At 38.0% G+C, this 12,994-nt stretch overlaps 1 protein-coding gene across 1 annotated transcript in view; it reads right to left on the reverse strand.

Moving 5' to 3' along the window:
- Window positions 1-12,994, reverse strand: part of LOC113532299 (xylosyl- and glucuronyltransferase LARGE1) — a 73,938-nt gene that overhangs the window by 31,510 nt on the left and 29,434 nt on the right. The window contains exons 4-6 of the mRNA XM_026923621.3: window positions 11,605-11,687; window positions 7,586-7,709; window positions 7,246-7,417 (exon numbers count right to left, since the gene is read on the reverse strand). Of these exons, the coding sequence (XP_026779422.1) occupies window positions 7,246-7,417; window positions 7,586-7,709; window positions 11,605-11,687 (379 nt within the window). The remainder of the gene's footprint in view (window positions 1-7,245; window positions 7,418-7,585; window positions 7,710-11,604; window positions 11,688-12,994) is intronic.

Genomic DNA, 12,994 nt, shown 5'->3' on the forward strand with positions numbered 1-12,994 from the left:
CAATTTTAGGCAGGTGGTTTTAATGTTATAGCCGATCGGTGGACACTATATGGCCAAAGGTTTGAGGACATCACATCTATATGTTGAGGGCTCTGTGCAGGCCATTCAAGTTCTTCCACTCCACTCATGGAGCTCACTTTGTACACAGGGGCCCTGTCATGCTGGAACATGTTTCGACCCCTTAGTTCCAGTAAAGGGAAACTGTACCTCTACAGCATACAGAAACATCCTATACAATTGTGTGCTTCCAACTGTGTGGAAGAACCACATATGGGTGTGATGATCAGGTGTACTTTTGGCCTTATAGTGTATATTATTAGCACTGGATCATACAGCTCATGATGTGAGCCAACAACCACAATTAGTTTCTCCTTCGTCCTCAGCATCAGCATGAATGACAGATCTCCTGTTGCCTGATGCATGGCCATGTCACAGTACATTCCATTAAAAGTTCAACTCTGCTGAACTTTCCTGACAGACAACAGAGTGTAAATTTTGCACATTAGCAGGCATTGCTGCTCTCTCTTCACTAACGCATTGTTCTGCTTGAAATGAATGGTAATGGTGCATTCATTGATGGATGCCAAAAATTCGTTGGGAATGCAGTCCATGTTCATTCAGAAAGAAATTACATCTGGTATCTTTGCCATTTGTTTTGACTCAGTTTCTCACTGCACTTAATTAAAATAGAAAAATTGAAACTGCAAGTGCTCTGATAAATCACAGGTATCTATAGAATTTGTAGAAACCAGAGCTGGGCTAAGTAAATAATTAAATAACTACATAAACAACTTAAAACATCGCTAATTTTGTGAAGTGTATCTTGCATTCCTTTTTTTTTTTGGTCCAAATATCAAGAATATATTTCTGCAGCTCTCCAGCTCTCTTCATCTCAAACATGCCAACTGCGACTCATAGTAAACTGTGTGTTTAGTTCACTTTATGCAGTTGGGTTGAATCAGAGTTGAATTATAAAACTATATTGGAGAAAAGGCAGGAGAGAGTAGGAGCTAAATTGGCATCTGCTTCTACTAACAGTCAGACACTTTAAAGTTGCAGGATGTTACAGAACTGCCTCAAACTAAAAATGCTTTCAGAAATATCGAGTAAAGCCCAAAAAGAGAGACAGTGAAGTGAATTAAGCAAAAGGAAAGCGGGAATGATGATGGGAGTGAACGGAAGAGGCAGAGCGAATGCAATAAAAACTGAGGAAGTAAGCAGCAGAGAATAGGGAAGGAGAAAGGGAGAGAGAAAGAGTGCATGAACGTGACGCTGCATGATAAATCCTATTCATGAGGCGAGTTCATTCAGAACCCTGCCATTTTCCCAGAGACAAAGGCGGTGAGCTGTCTTTACTGGGAGCTTGAGAGTCATAAGAGGAACTGAAAGATATGAAGGCACTGTGTGTGTGTGCGGCAATCCAGTTTCTCTCCCACTGAGCTCACACTCGACACTGCCACGCTCACAGCACTACCACACATCATTTAACTGCTGCTACTGCTGATACGCAGCCTGGGCTCTTGGTGAAATCCTGGTGACTGAACAAACACTGATTATAATTCAGACAGAACTACGCTTCCCCTGTATGGCATCATAATGTGATCAACAGTCTACTTTATCACACAAAATCTACAAACACTAGCTAAACTCTAGCATTTTGCAAACCAAAATATGTAATCATTTACACTGCATCTTGTCTAATGTCATTCTATTTGAAAATGAAATGTTGCATCAAACATCAAATGCTGGTTTTGATATTAAATTAGAGGTCAGAAACAAATTCTACATCAGTAACTCACTGACATTGTAAGTGTTTGAAGTCCGTAATGCCATGTCTCTTCCAAATAGCAAGCATGTAAAAAGTAAAGCTGCTCTTGCCATTAGCTAACTCTATAGGCCAAACCAAAACTTGTGTTTCTGTTGTTAGTCTTCTTTGTACTTTGATTGGAAGATGTATGCTTTGTCAATTTACTTCTAATATCCCGTCTAAGTGCATTTTGAAAAACAATTGAAAAAACAAATGATCGATAAAGCAATACTCCTTGTTTATGTCTATTACACTCGCTAATGTATTTCACATACATCTTCTCAGTCACTACTGATGAAGAGTTATGGATGTGACAGTGACACAGGCTTAAATAAATTAGCCCCAATGGATGCTAAATCTAAGCTGCGTGACTCTACAGTCTGGGCTAGAAGGAAATCAGCCCCATGCTCGACTTCATACATGTTTTTTACTTATAACCACTGGTAATGCTGTTGTTTTTGGTTCCACCAAAAATCCACTTCAATCCATTTGTTAACAGCAAATAAGATGATGGTTATGGTTAAAAAAAAAAAAAACGTATTTTTATTTATTATTTTCCTTCAAACAGAAAGAGGGTCACTGCTCACATTTACCAGCAAGCCCCGCGTTCTCTATTGTACTGAAAACCATAAAGTATGATCTATAGGGACCACACCAGTTTATCAGAAGAAGAACACAATCTAAGCTACGACGTGATAGCAGTATATGTGCACATTCTAAAGGCAGCTCTCCTTTCCACTCACTATTGCCTCTGACTCATACAAGCTCAGGATGTGCAGCACAGAAGAATCCTGATTCCCAAGTTCATCACTCAAAATAAAACCTTCCTCTGTAGCAACCTGTAGCATTATGCAACATTATCCATCAAAACAACAGGAGTTTTCTCATGTCTCAGGTTAAACACAAGAATTTATCCATTATTTCCCAAAATGTCATGGGTCGGCCCTGAGTCAAGGACTGCGATGTCATGTATGGGGTTGTGACTTATCTGATTCACATGCTGTCAAAACTCATCTTTGTGCTTGTCTGTCTGAAATGCGCTCTTCTACTGACACTAGTGAGAAAAACTTTTCAAAATATTTTACATCCACTGAAGTTCAGGTCCAAACAACAATGTGTAAATCCTTCCAGAGATGTAGCCGTAATATTTATTCATCTGTGTATTTTTTTTTGCCATGAGTGTGTAAATATATGTACCAATTATCTCTAATGGCCCATCAAATGATTATAAATGAGATTTAATTCTAGTGAGAATGGTAGACGTCTCATATATGCATGACTGAGGAGGCATGAGGGTCTGACTGCACTCCTGCTTGTTATAATAATGTATGTAGTATAATGTAGTGTAATGGGACGGTGAGTATCAGGATAAGGAATATTCTGATCATGGACAGGAATGGATGGGTACCATAAAGAGGAATCTTCTTCATTCAGTTTGGTCCATCAGTATCTACCTCAGGGCAGAAGCATAACCCAGACACGCCACAAAGCTCGGCTTTATGGAAGAGTAGCAAAAGTGAAAAGTTGCAGAATCTAAAAGGTTCCCTGGTACGATGAGACAAACATGTAAAGTGCTACTTTTGGAGGAAATCCAACACTGCTAATTATCCTGAGATCACCATCCCTACAGTGAAGAATGGTGGTGGTAGTGTCATGTTGAGAGTTAACCTTGTTTTTATTTCCGTTTCTCTAACTAATGCCCTACCCTGTCACTGAGATTTGGTAGACAGCCTTCTCTCGGTATAGCCACGGTTTTGCTATATTCTTTCCACTTTTTAATAATGGATTTAATGGTGCTTCACAGGATGTTCAAAGTTTGGATTTTTTTTTTTTTTTATCCAAACTCTTACTCGTAATTTTTTTTTGTCTCAGAATTGTTTTAATACCTCTATGGTCTTCATGATGCTGTTAGATTATGTGTGTTCTCTATCAAACTATGGGGCCTTCCAGGAACAGGTATATTTATACTGAGGTCACATGATACTTTAATGGCACCTGGGTGGACTCCATTTAATTAAATATGTGACTTCTGATGGCAACTGGTTGCACCAGAACTAATTTAGGCAGGTGAATACTTACAAATACTTATGAAATTACAACTTTTGAATTGTGTATTTGTAAAGAATTTTGAAAGCTATATAATTTTTTCCCCCCACTTCAGTATTATTGGGTATTTTGTGTACAGTCATGATATAAAAATCCCAATTACAGCCATTTTACTTCCAGGTTGTAACAATACAAAATGTGGAAAAGTTCAAGGGGGGTGAATACTGATGCAAGGCCTGTAGAAAAGATTTCACCTCAAAAAACATACAACACTAAAGGGGCAAATATTAAACTACACTGTATCAATAGGGTGTGATCTGATTTTTTTTAGTGCACACCTCTACACACAGAGGTATTTTAGGGGCATTTCTTATACTAAGGATTGACTTTGTCTGAAAAGTAAGATAATAATGAGGCTTATCATATGAAATCCATTAGGATAGGGAAATTTCCATTCCATCAAATTTTAATAACAAAATGTGCTTGAAAGCAACACAGCATAACATTTTTTTTATCACTTGCGGCTGTGCTATTACTATTGTCAAAGATATCAGATGATCCCCTTGACAGTGCTTTTAAGTACACATGTATAACTAGAGTTATTTGATTATGATGCTGCAGGTGTTGAAATTAATTAATGAATAAATTGAAATCTTTTAACACATGCCGTACCAGAAACAGCTGGAACCAAGAGTACTGTTTATTGTGTACTGTTTACTGTTACTATTAATTATCATGGTGGAAAAATGTGTTAGAGAGCCCACCATGTATGTGGAAACTCCAATGTGCTGCCCAGTTCCATGTTTTGACTGCATGGAAATCTAACAGACTAGGATAAAAAGTGGTAGCTAATGTTATGTAATAATGTTTAACAAGCTAGTTAGCTGGTTAAGTGCAGCAATACAGACTAAAAGAAATAAATGAGTTTATAAATTCTCGTGGAGGGGACTGCATCATATGATAAAATGATACAGACAGATACAGAACGATAGTTATAGTTCTTATCCTGTCTTTATAGTTTCTAACATAGCATATTGTGTTTGTACCTTGTTTGTACAAAATTTCACCAATGTTTCAGCTATGAGCTGTGGTATTCTCTCCTAACATCAAATATATAAACGATATCTGATTCTGGTTAGTGTCTTTATTGTCTCTTGACATGTTTAAACACAATGTGACTGCTTGTTGTAAGGAGAGTTATATAAAGACTTTGCACTGAAATTTGTTTTCACTGGTTTTCCAGTGTTTCCAAATACCTGCGTATTCTTGATTCTGAAAAGATGTTCTGTCATTCGTGGATGATAATTAACCTGCCTAGAAAAATTGGTTCTACCTTCAGCCAGATCACAACTTGGCTGAGGTATGCAGTGCAGCAGGCAGTGGGATTCACAAGCGCAAGCTATAGTCACAGTGTCGAGCTGCGTCACACCACAGTTAAGAGCAATAAACAAATAAAAACTTTCATTGCAGAAGTCAATAGGAAGTAGAGTTTTCTTTCCCTGGTTGTTGAACATGCTTGTTTGCGGGGCAACTATGAATAAAAATGAATAAGCTGAACATATCTGTTTGTCCAGAGCACCCTGGCTACTCATTTGTCCAACCCTGATGTGATATGACAGAACTGTTAGCAAAAAGAAAAAAGAAAAAAAAAAAAAAAAAAAAAGAGAGAGAGAGAGAGAGAGAATCCAAAAAGATTCAGCATGTCCTTATTTACTGGACTGATCAAAGAGTATGAGGCCTCATACCTCATACGGTTGGGTCCATCAGTATTTGAACAGTGACACAATTTTCATAATTTTGCCTCTGTACACCACCACAATGGATTTGAAATGAAGCAATCAAGATGTGATTGTAGACTTTCATCTTTAATTCAAGGAGTTTAACAAAAATATTGACCGCTTCACGGATTGCCTCCTCACCAAATGCTGAGTTTCCTCCCCTGAGATGCTTCGCCTGGCCTTTACTGCAGCCATCAGTTGCTGCTTGTTTGTGGGTCTTTCTGCCTTCAGTAAGTGAAAAAGCATGCTCAATTGGGTTGAGGTCAGGTGACTGACTCTCCATTTAAGAACATACCATTTCTTTGCCTTAAGAAGCTCTTGGGCTGCTTTCGTGGTATGTTTGGGTCATTATCCATCTGTACTGTGAAGAGCCGTCCTCTCGGTTTTGCAGCATTTGACTGAATCTGAGATGAAAGTATAGCGCTATACACTTCAGAATTCATCCTGCTACTTCTGTCAGCAGTCACCTCATAAATAATGTGATCCAGCCATACTGTACATGGCCATGCCACAACACTTCCTCCACCATGTTTGACAGATGATGTGGTATGCTTTGGATCATGAGCCCTTTCTTTTCTTCTCCATACTCTTCTCTTCCCATCATTCTGCTACAAGTTAATCTTGGTTTCATCTGTCCAAAGAATTTTATTCCAGAACATGGAAGGCTTTTTTAGATGTTTTGTAGCAAAGTCTAATCTGGCTTTCCTGTTCTTGAGTGTTACCAGTGGTTTGCATCTTGAGGTAAACCATCTGTATTTACATTCATGAATGCGTATCTTGATTGTAGACTTTGACAACGATACACCTACCTCCTCCAGAGTATTCTTGACTTGGCTAGATGTTGTGACGGGGTTTTTCTTCACCAAGGATTCTTCATTCATCCACTTTAGTTATATTCCGTGGTCTTCCAGGACTTTTGGTGTTGCTGAGCTCGCCAGTGCATTCCTTCTTTTTAAGAATGTACCAAATTGTTGACTTGGCCACTCCTAAAGTTTCTGCTGTCTCTCTGATAGGTCTGTTTTGTTTTTTCAGCCTAATGATGGTGTCCTTCACTTGCATCGACACCTGTTTGGACCGCATAGTGAGAGCTATGAACAGCTACCAAATGCAAATTTAACACATGGAATCAACTCCAGGTGTTTTATCTCCTTAATTTCTCATGAAATGATGAGGAAACAGGCCACCTGGCCATGAAACTGCTTATCAGTCAACTGTCCACTTACTTTTGAGCCTGTGAAAATGGAAGAACTATGTAAAAAATGGCTGTAATTCCTAAACGGTGAATGCAATATTTGTGTTAAACCCTTTGAATTAAAGCTGAAAGTCTCCACTTCAGTCACATCTTGCTTCATTTCAAATCCACTGTGGTGGCGTACAGCAGCAAAATTATGAAAATTGTGTCACTGTCCGAATACTTATGGACCTGACTGTAAGCCGGATAAAACAAAAAACAATGATATAACAGTACTACAAAGAGCTAAATTGAACTCCAAACAGGTTATCCATATAACAAGTCAATGTAATTCCTTTTGGACTCAACCAGTGATTTGGAAAATGCAGTTTAATTTTAGCTACTGCTACAATGTTGGAAACTGTGATAAGTGCGCTGAATACCTTTGAATTTGTGAAAGACAGCCCACAGCTCAGCGATGTCTGTGGCAAAGGTGATGTCGGTATCTAGAACGATGACTTTCTGCAGGTCTGATGGCAGCGTCTTGGTCAGAACCAGCTTCATCAGGCCGTAGATACCTGAGTAATGTTTGTTGGGGATCCATGACACCTCAGACTAACATACACACACACACACACACACACACACAGATGATATTTATTCAATGCAGAGCTAACACTTTGGTACAAATAAATCTAGTTTTTAAACAAATTCCTACCTGTGAAGATGATTGATAAAAGATACACTTTCAATGTCTTATTGAGTATCAAAGGAGAGACTCACCTTCAATTCGTCTGCATCGTAAAAGTCCACTCGGACAGCTGGCACCATCCAAGTGTGGAAGAGGGACGCTAGGATCTGCTTGGCGATGGAGTCTGTGATGAAGTGGAAGTGAAGAGGGTTCCGACTGCCACACACACAAACACAATTACTGCTTTTAACGCGCCATGTCCTCAGTACTGTAAGGTATTATTTGGCATTTTGGTAGAAAAAATGAATTAACCACTTAGAGGATGTCCTATGATGTTAATTCTTTTATTTTGCAAAGTTTTTAGTGTTATATTTGCAAGGTGTGGGGGTGTGGGGAGTTGTATCTCTAAACTCACAGATAAACATTTTTATAAGGTTTTATAATTTTCTTTCTGCCAGCCAATCATCAACCAGCATGAACACTGGATAAGCGCAACACAGGCAGCCTTGTCCAATCAATATCCACATTCTATTTACATGCGGTTCTTTCTACATTTGCTTCATGTAACAGAAAGTAAGAGTATAGAGGTCTACTGTACTTGCTGCTTTTTAAAGATATAAACATTCTAGCACATTATAAAGTCTTAATTGCAGCAGAACGCTAATATTGTGGTTAACATCAAATAACACTAGCAGTAAATATTACTGACATTAGCTAGCTATATGCAATGTGCTTAATAAACTTTTTAGGTCCAGCTTTCTAGGACTGCTAGCAGACTTGTTTTTGTGTTTGTATTATTTGTATGTTCTAATGTATTTTATTGTACTTTAATGTTGTTACATTTTACAGTTAAAGAGCAACCTAAATTATCTTGTTTAGGAAAAACTTCAAAGTAAAAAGTGAAATATCTTGGTACTGTAGATCTTATAGGATACATGAAAAAAGATGTACTGAAAAGCATATATGATCATAATGTGCTCTTAATAGGCTCAAAAATTTCTTTCTCTACTGCGTGTATTTCTATTTATGAGTTCATAACTTAAATTAAAGTATTGCTTCAGAACAAATGTCCATGTAGAATCTTATAAAACCAACCAGAATATGATCTTGCAGAAGAATACGGTTCTATCTGTGCACTTTCTAATTATCTCAGAATTTTGATAATGGAAATTTGAAGGAAGCTTAGGTAAGTGTGAGAGATGTTAACCTGAAAATGAACATTTCAGTATTTTAGAGTTTTAATAGCTGGAATGTCCTATATTTCAAAATGGTTCAACCAGATAAAAACCTTATAATAGTAAGGACATAACTTTTATTCTCCAGACAGGTGCATCGGTTTATTCTCCTCGTCTGAAAAGGTGTCCTGCTTTGACCTGTGCCCCGGCACTCTGGGGTTACTCCCATCAGACTGATGTTTTGAACAGCAGCTTTGGCCTTGTTTGTCTTTGTGCCTCTAAAAGCATTGCACAAATTAAACCTAATTAACCTCTGATCTATAAAAACACACTTTAGTAGAGTAGGTCCCATATGTCTGTTATTTTACTCAGTGTGATGTTCCAGAGGTCCTCAACTGCCACTATGAGTAAGAGCTCTGGACAGAATAAACTAGGCGTTGTGGCAGATGTCAGGCCAACAAACAGATGCAGAGGTTCTCTTGAGCTGGTGTCAATATATCAAAATATGCAATTTATTTCGATGTGTTATCCTTTTGAAAGCTTATTTTGGATCCATGTTTTTTTCTTCTGTGGCGATGTGACACAAAGGCTAGAGCAAGCAGGCACGTAATTTTCCTGCAAATTCCCAGCATAGTAGGAAGGTCTATTTAATACTGGTTTGTTCATTTATTTCACATGGAAAAAGAATTTAATCATTCACTTCACAGTACAGTCCAGATCCTAGCTGGGAAAACACACACACACACACACACACACACACACAAACTGACACTGCCATGGTGATTAACCAAGAATTCTCTGAAACCTGGCATGAGGTTTCCCTGGAGTTTTACACTGTTCAGATCAGCCATGTTGCACTAATGACGATAATCAGCCCATTATTTAGTTTCAATAGAGTCTGGAAGGCCAGGCAGGAGGGAACATTTTTCAGGACTGAGATCTGAGCAAAGAATATGAAATACCAGAATATGTATTTCAGTTTTGAGTACATCATGTGTATATATGGTATATGTGTCCTGTTTCAATCTAATCAGATAAATGATCGAATAAGCTTGACAATGAATAGATAATGAATGAGTTTTATGACACATACTAATGTTAGCTTCTTGGATATCTAACTTTGAGGCATACTGTCTAACATTAGCTAGTCAGACTAGAAAATGCACTAGAAGTCTATACATAAGGTCTGAAATGTAGAAGAACTAAAAGAACTTAAACAGATACAAATACATATAGACATAGGTTATGCACTGATTTTACTTTGTTCCCTTTTTTTTCAGAAAGCTTGCCAGGAAGGTTTGTGAGGCATCTGGTTGAGACTAGAGTTTGAAACAGGACTGGGATTCAGTGGGACGCATTAAAAAAAGTCACACAAGCAAGAGGTGTTTACTTTTAGGTGGGCACAAACCAGCAGTCACATATCAAGCTTGGGGAACAAAGAAAGATCACATTCATTAACCTAGATATATGACTTTCATTCATTCATCCTTGGTAATTGCCCGGTCAGGGTCACGCTGGTTTAAATTTAACTACTACGTTGTTTATGTTTGGGAGGTACAACCAACTAAATTCATTATTTAAAAAAAAAACAAACAGTTGGTGCACATCTCTAGCTGAGCCCGATTTTGTACTTGAGTGATGTAGCTGAGGTTGAGGAACTGTCAGAGCCAGAATTCAGACACTGTGCTGACACCGCTGGTATTTCCACCTCTGGGTTTTTTTCTTTTTCAGGGTTTTCTAGTGTTTGCAGGGGAATAGTGATAGGGTTCATATTTAATCCACTTTGGCTTTAAATCTGACTACAGATATGGATATTTGGAGCATTAAACAGATACTGATAGTGGCACTGTACATGAAGAGGAGGCTGGATTTAAGTGGGCATAAGCATCATTTAAGAAAAGGCTGCCACAAAAAATGGAAACAACTGCTCAATCCATTCATTCTATTTTGTTTTAAACCAAGGGCCGTAGTTTGCTTCTAGCATCCTTGCCTTCTAAGGAAGAATCTTATAACACATTCTCGGCTTTTCCAGTTCTTTCCTTGATGTGTACATGAGATAAACTGAATGATACTTTCCAAATTTACAGACATCTGTGGACCTGCCAAAGTCAATGTTGGCAGAGTTTCAGTGCTACTAGGCGGTATTTGCTGAAACACGTAAAAGCACTGCCTGTTTCACATCTTCACCCTCAGATTCAAGTATTCAAACGATCCTCAGATTCTGTCTTCTCCTGTACACATACAGTTTATCGACGCTTTCCTGCAGAGTATCATTCTCACCTTAAAAAAATTCATTTGCTCAAATAAAGTGAACAATACTTGCTATACAACATAAATCATATAGACGCAGTATACTGTTGCTGTAGCATGAGAGTTCAAACTCATACATTTATTGACCTACAAGTCAAACATTTTGGCAATTTATCCACATGCCATGTACAAAATATGCATATGCATTTGATTTCTGCCTGATAAGTAAATTACCAATGGCAGAAAATAGTTTTAAAATGTGCGTGTAAGATAAGTGTGACCTGTGAAATCAGCAAATCGCCTCACATGGACAGGGAAGCAATTAAAAAAATATGCACTTCACAAAATTATCTAAATACTGCAGATGCTTCAGAGACATCATTAACATTTATTCTGCTCCACTACCTAATTGTTTAATTGCGGTGAGTGTAATAGCTGTAAATTGCAGACAAACTCATTAAGAGATTCTTTCCAAACAAATGATTCTCCATTTCATTGTATCAAATGTATATTGTGCAATTAGTTATAATGCAATATGTAGCAACCAAAATGATTATTCATGTGAACATGTAAGAGCAACAGTAAGAGAACAAATAGAGGATATATACCATGACCTCTTGATCTTTAATGATTTTATACACATTTATACATTTGTCTTGTCAGTGTATGACGGATGATCCACTTACCGGTGAAAAAGCACAGACTTGACCAGCGTCACCACATCTCGGCTTGCGTTGTACCCCGCGCACACGATGGCAACATGAATGGTCTGAGGAATGAGAGAAATCACTAATGAGGTTAAGCAGAGCACAAAATCCTAATGAATGGTGACGCTGATGAGGGTATTGCAGCAAAACCTGCTATAATTGGAGCTTGACATTTAGCGCTTGCCATTTGGAGCTGGCACTTGGATCATTAATGGTTTATTGCACTTTTCCAGGGTGCCGGATATTTGCTTGTGCCTCACATTGTGCAGGTTTATGGCGTTAGCCCCAGAGCCACAGCATCATCATGCACCATCAGATATCAGCATGAAAACTGTATGAAGGTCTCTTTGGAAATCGCCCCCAATCCTCCCAAAACCCCTCCCCACCCCAACCCCGGCCATTCCACAGCTGAGATGTGCATAGGGAAGGATTACACTCTCCCCCTGTGTACACAGAGTGCTGGAATTGATCCTGACTGACAGGTAAAGGCTATCTGGCCTTCCTTTCTGACTCATAGAGCTTTTCTGCCAGTGGGTCAGTGTAACCAAGCTTATCCAATCAGCTTGTCCACGAGCTCAAGGGAGGAGGAAATGAGGAGTACAGACAAAGAGCATCTTCAGAATTGCACAGTATATCATCTCTCTGGGCAAGCAATATCTCTGATTTCAGCCCGTTTCAAGAGGTTAATACCTGCTTTTAGTTTGAAATTGGCCTGAAGGAATACTACAGGCCAAGCAATTATGTTGGTGAAAGACTACAAAATTATGTATTATAAAATTTTGCACACAAAAAAATCCAGCTTAAGATCTACTGATAAAAACTTTCACTGCTGTATAATTCATTCCATTTAATTTGCCTGAAACAGCAGAAAACATCATTTCCACACAGTTTCATCACTATTTGACCAATATGGCATAAAACACAAATGCCATAGTCCTTTCCTGGACTTAGAATAGAAAAACAATATTAAGACAACACATTACATGTAGAAATGACGATTTTGATTACATCAATAATTGTTTCAGGTTTTTGAATAAATTCCACCTGTCTTCTCTTATCTACTGAAGTAACAAAAAAAAAAAAAAAAAAAAAAAGTTTATTTCACTGTTTTTTCCCCCATTCACGTTACTGTCATGTTATGAAATTTAGCAAGTTTGATTAAGGCTTTAAGCTCCGCCCACAAGGCACAAGCATACATCCCTGAAAAGCTTGTTTCCTGTTGTCAATTATGTCACTTATGATATACATGTTATAATACATAGTATACATAATATTTCATTATGAATTACATGTCAATTTTGTTTTTCTCAAAACCAGTATTTTTCTGGTATATTCAGAACCAAAAAACTGTTTCTTGATGACCTGCATT

The sequence above is a fragment of the Pangasianodon hypophthalmus genome, chromosome 18 (assembly GCF_027358585.1).
Source record: "Pangasianodon hypophthalmus isolate fPanHyp1 chromosome 18, fPanHyp1.pri, whole genome shotgun sequence".
In the NCBI taxonomy this organism is placed as follows: domain Eukaryota; kingdom Metazoa; phylum Chordata; class Actinopteri; order Siluriformes; family Pangasiidae; genus Pangasianodon; species Pangasianodon hypophthalmus.